The sequence below is a fragment of the Poecilia formosa genome, unplaced genomic scaffold (genome assembly GCF_000485575.1).
Source record: "Poecilia formosa unplaced genomic scaffold, Poecilia_formosa-5.1.2 Scaffold67, whole genome shotgun sequence".
NCBI classification, from domain to species: domain Eukaryota; kingdom Metazoa; phylum Chordata; class Actinopteri; order Cyprinodontiformes; family Poeciliidae; genus Poecilia; species Poecilia formosa.
Window position 1 is genome coordinate 1,244,235 of NW_006800006.1, and position 12,222 is coordinate 1,256,456.

Here is a 12,222-nt window from a genome sequence, read left to right on the forward strand (position 1 = left end):
AAAAACAGAGAACTGACCGAACACACCATACCCAAGGTGAATCTTGGTGGTGGTAGCATCATGCCATCTCTCAGTATTTCAGCCCTGCCAGAGAGATGTGCAGTAATATTTGCTTTAACTGGGGGTTCATAAGCAAATGTACGCCACACTTTTTAAAATGTTACCTGTAAAATATTTCCAGCCATGTATCAATTTTCTGTCACATGAAATCTAAAGTAAATACATAGTGTGGAAATGTTCAAGGTGTATAAATCCTTTTGTAATTCACTCTATCTTTATTAAATATGAAACATCAGATTCTGTCAAAGCCAAGCCTTAACCAGTTGGGTTAAAACTGAGAAAACATTTTTGCAGACCTCCTGAAACCTGCAAAATCCCCCTCACAATAATTTAGGCCCCATGTGCCAAACATCAAAAGCCGGTCTGTGGAGCAGATAGTGTAGGAACCGATAACACATGCTGGCTTAATGGACCCCGTGTGAACATGACTTCAAAGTAAACCCAGATCTTACGTTTTCGCTTCATGATGTCAAAAATTTCAATTCCCTGGCGAGAATCTCCGGAGGCCTCATTTGGCAAATGAAACGGATAAAAATGTTCACTCTTTGAACTTTCTGGTGCAAACTGGGAAGGGGAGAGGGAATAAGACGTAAACAGATACAGTAGAGTTGACCTATTGTTGCTAAGACACTACTGAGACACGGTTGAGTAGAGTCAAGGCATGGCATCTTCGGTGGCGGCCTGAGCCGCACGTAGGCACGGCGGTCACGTTTCCCCTCTGACGGAGCAAAACACTGAGCCAGCAGGAACATGTCCAACCGACCTGGCTTCCCACAAACTGCTCCTAGATGGCTTCTGATTAGCGTCTGACGTTTGAATTCATACTGCTCATGTTGTTTTGCAATGCAAGGCCTGTGTTGTGGACATGCGGTACTTCCCTTTTTTTCTCTCTCCAAACATGAAAACGCATCCACACACCGAGTTACCAAGTAGATAACAAATACAAGAAATCCATTTATCCATTCCCAGGTGCTTATTGGAGAAAACACCCCACAGACCTACAGAGCCTCCACTGTGCTTAACAGTAAGCATGAAGTGTATCCTCTGCTTCATAGCCGATCCACCTGGAAGGTTTAGTCAAATCTGAATCTCATCTGACCAGATTATGCAGTTCCAGTTAACCTTCCAGGTAAGGTTGAGCAAAATCCACATTTTATCATCACTTGCAAACATACAATTGGTGTGTCTAATGGCTGTTGTGAGGACTATTATTAGGACGATCATTAATTGATTGATTACTAAATTAGTTGACAATTATTTCAACTCAGTGGAGACTCTGAGACTTGGTGACCCAAAGACAGAGTTTTCTAGCAGTGAACCCTGCAGACTGTGTTCTCACCTCCCTCACCGCTGGCTGAGTGTGGTGGCAAGATAAATACGGGTCCTAGAAGTTCCTAGAAACTGATAAACAAGGCATAAATTAAAAAAGGCTACAGGTACTTTTATTTCAAAGGGCTTGTTATGGGTTCTGGTTAGTCTGGAAACTATTAAAGGTTGGGGTTTTGTTTACACCATACAACTGCAACTAAAGATAAAGTTGTTTTAAGGATTTGCGCAAACGCAATCTGTCAACGCAAAGTTGCCCACAAGTAGGAGAAAAGTAACACATGATTTTCAATTTTTTTTTCACCAAATGTGGTGAAGATTTTCGAGCATCACTTTCAAACGGTGTCTAATGGTCGTTATCAGGTCTGCAACTAATGATTACCGATTATTCTGACAATTAATCGAATGAAATTTTTTTTTGCAGATTTTTAATTTTACATTTACTCAAACTTTTTTCATACAATATTGAAATCAATTCTAAATATCAATAATATTAATGCCAAAATGGTACCAGTATAAGACTTTATTTTTGTTCTGTTGTTTCTCAACTCTACTTCAAAAGGATTTTGCTTTGATGTGCTCTTAAAGGACAATTTTTCACACTTTGTAGTTTTTTTTTTGTTTGTTTTTCTATTGTTAGTTTGTAATGTCCACATGTAATATGTAAAGTATTTAGTAGACGCCTATAAATTTAATCCAAATTCTGTTCTAGGTTTGAACAAAATAATCCAAAGGACAAACCCAAAAATCTCCACCTAAATTTAAACGGAAATAAAAAGTGTCGGTATCAGTATCGATATGGGCAATACTGGCGATATATTTACTTAGTATCAGATCAGTACCAAAATATGCAGTATTGAATACCTGCGAGCTGTAGCTTGCAGTCTGCAGGTGTCAATACTTTACCAACTTTTGCTGCAGCTGCAGGTCTTTAAGGCAATAACTCACGTTTTTGCACTTCTCTTGCCTTTTCTTTAAGAAAAAAAAAGCTGGAGATGAAGGGCCATCATCTTATGGGAAGGCGTTGTCTTCACCTCCATTCATCTTCCTGTAAATTCAGACCAGGTTTCCTGCTGAAGAAAAACAACTACACAGCATGATGGTGCCACCACCATGCCTCAGCATGGGATGGTGTGTTCAGGTTGATGTACAGTGTCAGTTTTTTTCTAATGTCCACTGCTTCCTGTACTGTTTTATATTTCGAATCAGTTGGAATATGTGTAATTGAATTGAAATATTTTTTTGTAAAATGCCTTGAGATGTCATTTGTCGTGAATTGGCGCTGTATAAACAAACCAAACTGAATTACATTTGTGTTTGCATTCGTTTTTATGATTTAAATGCTGTGTTTGTAATTTTGCTTGCTTCCTAAAAAGGGGATAAAATCTGAACTATATTTGGAAAAATGTGAAACATTTTGTTGTTGTTATTGCACTGCTATTGCTGAAATGTGCTATACAAATAAACGTGATTGATTGATTATGTTGGTCTTTTACATGAATTCCCATTAAATACAATGTTTGTGGTTGTAAACATGAGAAAATGTTGAAACTACCCTTTAGTAAACACACCAGAAGTAGGGTATGTTTGGATTTGGTATTCCCTTGTAAATATGAGTATGTTTCCACCACTGCTGTTTTGTTTTGTTTTTTTCCACACCAAATACAAATTCCTTACTTGAGACGAAGGGGGAACAAACACTATGGAATACTTACAAGAAACCAGTCTGACCGCCATCGCTTTTTTTCCTTTTTAGCTCAACAACAGCCACCCTTATCTGCATCCTGCATCATCTCCACACAGGGCAACGTGCAGAGCGGCCCACGTTACAGAGGTCTGATGTTGACATAGAGAGCAGTGCATGGTGCTGGCGGGGTGGAGAGCGAGGCGGAGGGGGCGCCGGGCGCCATGGGACCTGGGGTCATCAGAATGGAGGGTGGGGGGTATGCTACAGCCTCGTTGTTCCTGTAATACAGTCCAGCAACAGAGGAAGCTGGGTCAGTGCTTTCTGAATGTGACGCTCTTAGATCCTTACTGGAATTCACAACAGAACAACAATAGCACGCTGACTCATCTGATCACTTTTATGATGACAAGGGAGAAAAAAAAAAGTTTCAGAATGAGAAGTAATAATAATTTTAAAGGAACGGGCAGAGAAACAGCAGTTTTCTTGGTAATGCCATGGGTGTCTAGAGAAAGCTCAGCATTATTATTCCCTCCCCCAAACCCCCCTCAGGTAAACAGATGGCAGACAGAGCTGTACAAGAAAAGGTTAAAACTGCTTCTGTGTACAAGTCTGGGAAAATCCAGCAGGAGGCTTTTTACTGTAAAACAGCCAGCTTATCTCTGAAACATTTTCAGCTGGTTGCGTGAAAAGGTCAGCCACACAGAGTGGCTACATCCCTTCTTCGGGGCGTATTTATAACCATATAGGTCATTCTGATTCATCACAGCAGCTTATGTGTGTTTTAAAGAAAAACAAAAGTGAGGATCTCGGGTCAGATCGGTGACCCGATCAGGAGTTTACGCCACGCAGCAGCGAGAGCGTTTTGTTTATCTCACCTCTCTGGATGTGGTGGATTTGATGTATTCACATTGCGTAGGCCCCTCCGCCCCCCGCTCTCAGTTTCTTTTCGCCTCGCCGCAGATTTCGCCACTTCAACGTAACATGAGCATCACCTCCCACGCGCCATCTCACGCTCAGACAGCTGCAGAGACGCGCGTGCGTCGCTCCGCGGAGTCGAGCGAGGACAAATATTGAGCGGGGCAAACATCGAGAGAAAGACACGTGGGACAAACGTGGCTCTGATGAGATGTTTTTTTTTTTTTCTTGCTTTACAACGTCAAATATTTCCAGTCCCAGTAAAACTGATTAGAATTATAAAAAAAAAGAAAAAAAGATCGGTAATCTCTAAACAGGGTGGTTTGTTGTTTTTAGAACAGGTATTTGCAACCTTTGTAACCCTAGGAGAAATATTTAACTTCGGTTCTGTTAAATAAGACGTGTTTAGAGCCAAAAATGTTAGAAGATCTTTTTTTTTTTTTAAAAAAAAAGGAAAAGAAAAGAAAAAAATATTTTTTTTGTTTGCAAATATCTGCTTATGGAAATATCTCATTTTAAAAACATTGCTTTATTTCTGTTTCTAAACTTTAAAATAAAATCATAAAACTTTTGCAGAAAATTAGATGGATATGTTCCATTTTGTGTGACATTAAAATAAATGTAAAATAACAAAAGGACAGTTTCCAACATAATGACAAAAAATTGATCTAATACATTATTACTGGTATTTGTAGTGTGATTCTGTTGTAGAATAAAAATGTACTACGTGAAAAAAAATAAAAAATACAGCTTACAGCAGCATTTGTTATTAAATTCGTTATTAAGAGCCATTGGTAAAGGTCCAAACAAACATGTGTCTTATAACATTCACTCATTGTAGGCAGAAACAGCAAATTCAAAACAGCCTGACTGCATGTTAAAAAGTTCAACCCCTAAGCCTGATAACTAGATGCGCCACTCTTAGAGGCAACAGCTGCCATCAAGCATTTGCATTCTGCCTCTGTGTGGTAGAACGTTTCCCTACACTGTCAAAAATCATCTGGTTTTGGGTCATTGTAGTGCTGCATAAGTATGTTTGGGCTTGAGCTCATGAACTGATGGTAAGGATGGTAATGGTCCAGGAGTCTTTGGTGTTCAAGGCAGAACACCCTGAAACACCAAAGCAATCCACCACCACCATGTTTGACTGTAGATTTTATTTACTTGTTCTGAAATACTGAGTGAGTTTTTCCACAACATCTACCATGAGCCATATTCTTTTAAAAACATTTCAGTTTCATCAATCACCATAATATTTGGCAAAAATTCTTGGGGGATTATCAAGATGTTTTTAGTAAGTATGAAACGGGTCTTTGTGTTCTTTTGGGTCAGCAGTGGTTTTTGAATTGGAACCGTCCCATGAAGGTCATTTTTGCCAAGTTTCTTTCTTATTGGTGAATCATGAAGACTGATTATAACTAAAGGAATGAGGTCTACAGGGCTTCAGATGTTGGTCGGGGAGAGTTGTTGATGCGCACTTAAGAGTAATTTTCCAAGGTTGAAACTCTTTCTAGACTTAGATGTGGCCTTAGTTTTGTTTCTCATTTGTTCTTCAAAGTACATCAGGCCATGATGTCTTCCTCTTTGAAAGCATTTAGTCTACTTCATTGTGTCATACAGATTCTATTTAAATAATTTCTTAATTCTACAGGTCTACCATTAAGAAGGCCTGCGTATGGGTTAGGTTTTTAAAGGCCAATTGTTAATAATTCATGATTTAGCTTAGGGGTGATTGGTTAAAGTCTGGACTCCAACTTGATTAAAATCTTATGGTTGGACTTTAGAGCTCTGCAGAAACAAAAGTCTACAAGCCTCTATGCAGGGAAGCACTATACAGAGAAGAGGGCCAAGTTTCCACTTCAAAGATATCAGAGGCTGATAAGGTTATTCAGAAAAAAGCTCTTCAGTATATTGCTGCTGGTGGGTTTCCTGGACATTTTGTCATGCAGTGAATTTTCTCAATGCCGCGTCTGAGTTGTGGATTAATCCTTGTTAAATAAAGACTCTTTTATGTGTTGTTTTTTTTTTTTTGCTCAAATATTTACTGATTTCAAAGAAAGGATCCAGAAATGATTTTTTTTTATTTTTAGCTGTTCTGATATACAAAAGTCTTGAAATAAACTTAAAGATCACATAGGTTCAAAAACGGACGTATCCAAATCTTTGTTATATTACTTGGAGCGTAACATGTTGGTGGATGTATTTGGACAGGTTTCTTGCTCTATTGTGGATTATGTAACTGCTGTCACATACTTGCTGCTGAGCTACTTGAGTTTTCTTGCATGCAAAGGCAAAGCCACTCTTGGAGGAACAATGGCATATCTATGATGACTGTCTCCATGTTTGATAACTTGATGATTTGTGGCATTTCTTGGGAAGGACACATCCTGTTATTGTCCTGGCCCTGTATTTCAGAATTTCAGAGTGTGTAGTACAGAAGGTGCACACACACGCATACACCCATACACACATTTATCCTTTGTAACACCCCAAAGATTTTTGGGTGATTTATGGGGACTCACCTTTCACTGCTTCACACACACACAGAAACACACACACACACCAGATGAAGCTGGCTCATCGGATCTCTTCCAAATTCATCTGAGCAGAGCTGGCTTATTGAGATCACTTCCTAACCCATCTGTCTCAGCCACTCTGGGCTGATCTGTGCCATCCACACACATACACATACACACATACACACACGTCTGCACCGTTATTCAATTATCCTGGAATGCCCCATATTCCTCTCTCTCTGGCGCCCAAGCTGACTTCACTTCTTACTGTCAACCTGACTAAAAACAAACAGCAGCTGCTCAGGAGAAACTCCAGGAAGATGTTTGTTTTTATAAAGTGGATATGGAGAGCACAGGTTTGTTTTGGTGGAAGTGGTTCTTTTCCTCTCTGCTCTGGTCCCGGGCTCTGGGTCCTCTCAGGGCCTGGCTGGTACGGTGAGCTGGAAACAACTGGCAGTGAGAGCGTCTGGCCCGGCCTGGACCCAGACGCTGCGGATACTTTTGGGGTCGGCGCATGCCACCTTCACCCCACTGACGTCAGTCACTAGCACCACCACAAGGCTTGTGTTAGCTTTTCAAACAAACCTGCTGCTCATTGCTATGGCAGTGTGGACCACCCCCATGGAAAACGGTAAAGTATGTCTACGCTGTTTTTAGGATAAACAGCTGCCTCCGTCTTTGAGAGAGAATGAGGATGGTTCAGGTTTCCTGTTGTCATGCAGACATCTGAAAACAACAAACTGAAGCCCACACCCACACCCACCTGGGGTCAAAATGTTTCCAAGCCAGTCTTTCTCGACACTAGCCCACCACCAGTCAGTGGATGTAAAATAGCAAGTTCCTTGTTTATATTGGAAAGTAGGGGAGTGCAAAAGGATTCCTGAGCATTTCAGAAGAGAAGCAGATGAAGAAGAATAGATATAAACCTTTGGAATTGAACATTAGCCACAAAAATGCCCTCAAAATCTGTAACCTTCCCAAATAAGCCTATGTACATCTCTAAAGGAATCTAGTAGCTCTTTTTTTTGTGTACCCTCAGAGATCTCAAGATAAACCAACACTGAGTAATGCATAAAAAGTGGAAATAAAAGGAAAAGTGGTTATCAAAACATTTTTACAAATTAAAAACTGAACAATATGGTATTTGTATTCAACCTCCTGTACTGTGATACCTCAAATAAGTAAAATTCAGCGTAACAAATTGCCCCCAGTAGTCCCCTACCTGGTAAACAGCATCCATATGAATGTAATTTAATCTAGGTATGAATGGTATCTGTTGTAGGACATCCTCAGAGGTTTGTTAGAGGACATTAGCTACCAAACACAATCATGAAGACCATTAAGCACAGTACAAAGGTCAGAGATGATGTTGCAAAGAAATGGAAGGAGTATGGCAGAACTGCTAACTTACCAAAACACTGATGACCCTAGAAACTGGTAGCGCTGAAGTAACTGCATAGAACCACAGCACAAGTGGTGGAATCTGTTAACAAGACAGCTGTTAGTTGTGCAATCAGTAAATCTAGCCTTTATGTCAAGAAAGATTCAAGAAAATCAAGATTACATATATAAGATTGTCACATTTGCAGTTTGCCGCAGCAGATTTGTGGAAGAAGGTCCTCTATTGAGAAAAGACTAAAATTGAACTAAAGCGAGCGAGAGAACAAAGATGCCATAAACACGGAACATGGAAGAAATCCCGGCAGAGTATGGAAAAGACTTTAAATTTTCATGTCTCAGCAGGATAATGACTGCAAACATCCAGTCAGAGTTACCTTCCTGATAAGGCCAATCACATAAGGTTTCGTTGGGTTTAACAAAAAAGGAAAAAGAGGCTTTTGCATGGCTTTTAATGTGCCAGTCATTCTGACAGTGTGGCAGCTAAACATGTTTTGTTGTTGTTGTTGTTGTTGAAACTTCCTTTCTTTTACTTTGTGGAAGTCATCACGTGGAATCTGTGAAAGACATTCCTTCCTGTTAATCTTCTGTTCATCACGTATTTCTAATGCTTATCTGTTTGGGTCAAGGTGCTTACAGCAAAAGGGAGGGAGAATGCCCAGAGGACACAGCACATAGCATCACTATCTCCACTCTTCCTGTTTACACTGCAGGACCAGTGTAAACAGGAAGTTTACACTGTCCTGCAGTGACCAGTGTCACTGCTCCTGACCAGTGTCTGGTCAGGAGCACTAAGCTCAAGACCAGACAAAAAGAAAATAAATGAGGTGTTGCAGCAATGAAGTGACTGAAGAATGGATAAAGTTGTTTTTCCTTCTTCCTGTTCACCCATCGCTCTTCTTCACCTAGCATAGTAGCAAAACTACAACCATGACGCAAAAACGCAAAACAAAAAGCGGCCAATGGTGTGCCGCAGATGGATGGCCGTGTTTGCGCTTGAAACAGTGTAGGAAACAATATTTCAGAAGATGTGTCATCGTTTGTGAAGCGTGGAGATTACGTAATGTTCAGCGTCAGCGGCTCATTAGAATATCAGCTATATTCCCAGGAAATATAACATGAATGAACACATTTTCTAAAACTCAGTTCTTGAAAATACATTATAAAAATAAAGCAAATAAATCATAACCACTAAATGGGCTGGAAGCAGCTATTAGAAATAATATACATAGGCAGGATCAGTAAGAGTTTGATAGATATATAAAATTCTTTAACAAAGTGCAAGATGTCATCAGCATAGGTGCAGACCAGGACCTGTGTCTTGTTGATTATCTGTGGTAGATCATAGAGCATGACCATGTTTACGAGGGTTGCTTGGAAAAGTTTGGGAAACTTGCCTTGCATGTTTTCAAGGCACAAAAAACATCAGATTCATTCACACAGCACTAGGACACGTCATAAAAAAATTTCTGGTCTTTTTTGGCGCTTTAAGTTCTCAGAAGAAAAAAAAAACATTTATGGATTTAGAAAAAAAAAAAGGAATAAAATGGAAGATAACTATTTGTCAACATTCTGGATTATTCCCAATTATTCAAGTACCAAGCAAGCAAATTCTCCCACAAAACACCTAGTTCAGATTTCTGTACAATTTTAATAAATCATTTATGTCAGAGAAAAATCTTCTCTCCAAATAGGGGCGGACTATAGACTCAGAATTTTATCACAATATTTTGTGGAAGTATTATGATAACGATGAAAATAATGATAAACAATTTATTACATCTTCTTTAGGTGACTATCGATGGTGTTATGAATGGGACTGCATTCATAAAACCAGAAACACAAATATTATTCTTTGGACACTTCTATAGATATTTATGAACAGAAGTCTGAGTATGAGATAATTATGTTAACAAAGTTGTTTGAAACTTTAGTAAAGGGTTGTATTATAGAAAAAGAAAAGTATTTATGACTCAATCACATCCAGACAAGATGATTCTGTTTTACATGCTCATTTTAATAATCACATAGAAAACATTTGTTGAGCACAACATATACCATTGTTGTTGTTTTTCTTTCTTTTTTTAACCAATATACTGTGAGGAAAACACTGAAAAAATACATTTGAAACAATGCTAAATATTTCAGCAAATATTCCTACACCTGTACAATGACCTGTCACCGTACACAATCTGCTGCAGTAAACGTCCAGCCTTGCCGGATCGTTTGGCTGAGAACATACAAACGTTTCTGGCTGGAGTCTCAAAGCAAACATACTTCCATGACATGAAGAGGCGGTCTGGTGGCAAAATATCTCACTGAATACAGACAAACCACCAGACAGCTTCAGTCAAAGTGTAATTTGACATGTGGTAGTGCATATAAATAATAGCAAATATACAGTAAATATTAGCAACCAATATTATCATTGTACAAGAAAAAAAAAGGTAATAAATACGCCGTTACTGTCGGCACTGTACAGCTGCGTGCGACGGGATTGTGCGGTTCTGTGACCACGTATTTGCACGCTCAAGTGTGCACACATTCACAGAAGAAGAATGTCATGTTATGACTACAAACTCATCTCCCCTCACCATACATCGTGGTACCTTTTAGGAAGTGTTGGAACAGATCTGCAACCAGCTGCAGGGCTGTTGGCAATTTTCAAGGTGCTGAGGTGAAAAAAAAAACAAAAAAAACCCCGACATGAGTTGTACAACAAAAAGAAGACAATTTTGTTTTTGTTTTTAGTTTTTTTTTTTTTTAAATCTTTGCACAATTATTCAAAGCTCTAAAATGACTCACATGGGGAAATGCTATTAGAAATAAGCTTCGAACATTTTAAACAAGGGGTCATAAATTTTGATATTCGATGATGTTGCTCCAGAATAGCAGAGGAAGTTTTTTTAGGATGTGATTCAGCAACACTGAAATCATCAAAGTGCTTTTGTTATTTTCCAGACGATCTTTGGATACTTCCACGTTTTTCCACCCAGAAGCTATGTAATAGTCTTTTCGATGAATTTGAGGTAAAAAACAAATATATATTTGGGTTGTTTTCATGAAATTATTTGGCTTCACATGTCCGCTGTCTTTCTAAAACAGCATTCCACGCTCTCTTTGCTCTACAGTGTGCCACAAAGTGCAAATTGTGCTGGGAAGTCAACAGATTTATTCTTCTTGAGACTATTGCCAGAACGTTCGGAAGACTACGAGACAATGATGTCCTCTTGTAGAAAACTGGACACATTTTACAGCTACATGAACATGTTAAATAAATTATAAAAACTCTTACAAAATGACATGGTTGTACAAGAGAACAAAAAAAGGCACTTTTTAAAAAATCTTTTTTCTTCTTTTTTTAGACAAGTGTTTAAAAAAAAAAACTACATGGTTACAAGTAGCCTACTGACCAGTAGTTTTTGGTTGTGTTATTTAGTCTTGAGATATTACAAATATTCTACATGAAGATAAAAATGTCCTGAAGTGCAAGTTTGGAAGTCTTTTTTTCCCCAGTTCGTAGATTCATACCGACTAATCCAGACTTTCGGTCTGTTAGGACTCCAATTCCAACCGTGCCTCGGCAGTTCTCCCTTGCCAGGGACGCAAAAACATACCGCAACAAGGTTTCTGAGCCTTGTTTGCAGGGGGTTTGCCCAACATTCAGACAGGCCTTGGTTGCCAAATAGCTCCAAAAAGCCTCATTGCAGGATGCCTCCACTGCAACTAAAAACAAAAATTCAGCATAAAAAACCGTCCCGTTCTGGGACCGCCACGGGTTCCGGCTATGTTTCTGCGGACGAGACGTTGCATGTCGTCATTTCTGTCCCGTCCAGGTCAGAGGCACTGCCTCTACTCGCACAGTCGCTTCTGACGGCTGCGTCCGCCTGCGTGCCATCTTCCGGGGTCAGGTCAAAGGGGAATTTACTCGCTAGGGGACCGTCTTCACTGTGTTGGCCTCCCTCTCCATCGCTGGTGTAGAAGGGAGGCGAGGGGCTCTGGGGGATCATGCTCTGGTACCAGTTTCTGTTGTCCTCCAGCGTGTCCAGGATGTCCTGGGCGTCCGGGTGGACCAGGTCGGCCCACGTCTCCCACAGAGGGTGGACAATGAAGTCTATGAAACTGACCTGGAACAGATCAGGCAGACGTTAGCAAAAGAGGAAACGGGCCAGGAATGTTAGTATGGTATGGAGTAGAGCTGATGTAAGTGAGTTATTGATTATTCTGATGGTTAATCAAGTAATAGAATAAATTAGGATAATTCGACGAAGACTCAAGGCAGATAATTTGCCTCAATAAATTTTAAAAATGGAGGTCCTG

General features: G+C 39.7%; 1 protein-coding gene across 4 annotated transcripts in view; it reads right to left on the reverse strand.

Moving 5' to 3' along the window:
• Positions 1-10,329: 10,329 nt before the first annotated feature.
• Positions 10,330-12,222, reverse strand: part of LOC103140006 (cAMP-specific 3',5'-cyclic phosphodiesterase 4B) — a 68,655-nt gene continuing 66,762 nt past the window's right edge. For all 4 annotated transcript variants that reach the window (XM_007554915.2, XM_016672863.1, XM_007554917.2 and 1 more), the window contains one exon: positions 10,330-12,029. In XM_007554915.2, coding sequence (XP_007554977.1) covers positions 11,688-12,029 — 342 coding nt within the window. In that variant the 3' untranslated portion in view covers positions 10,330-11,687. The remainder of the gene's footprint in view (positions 12,030-12,222) is intronic.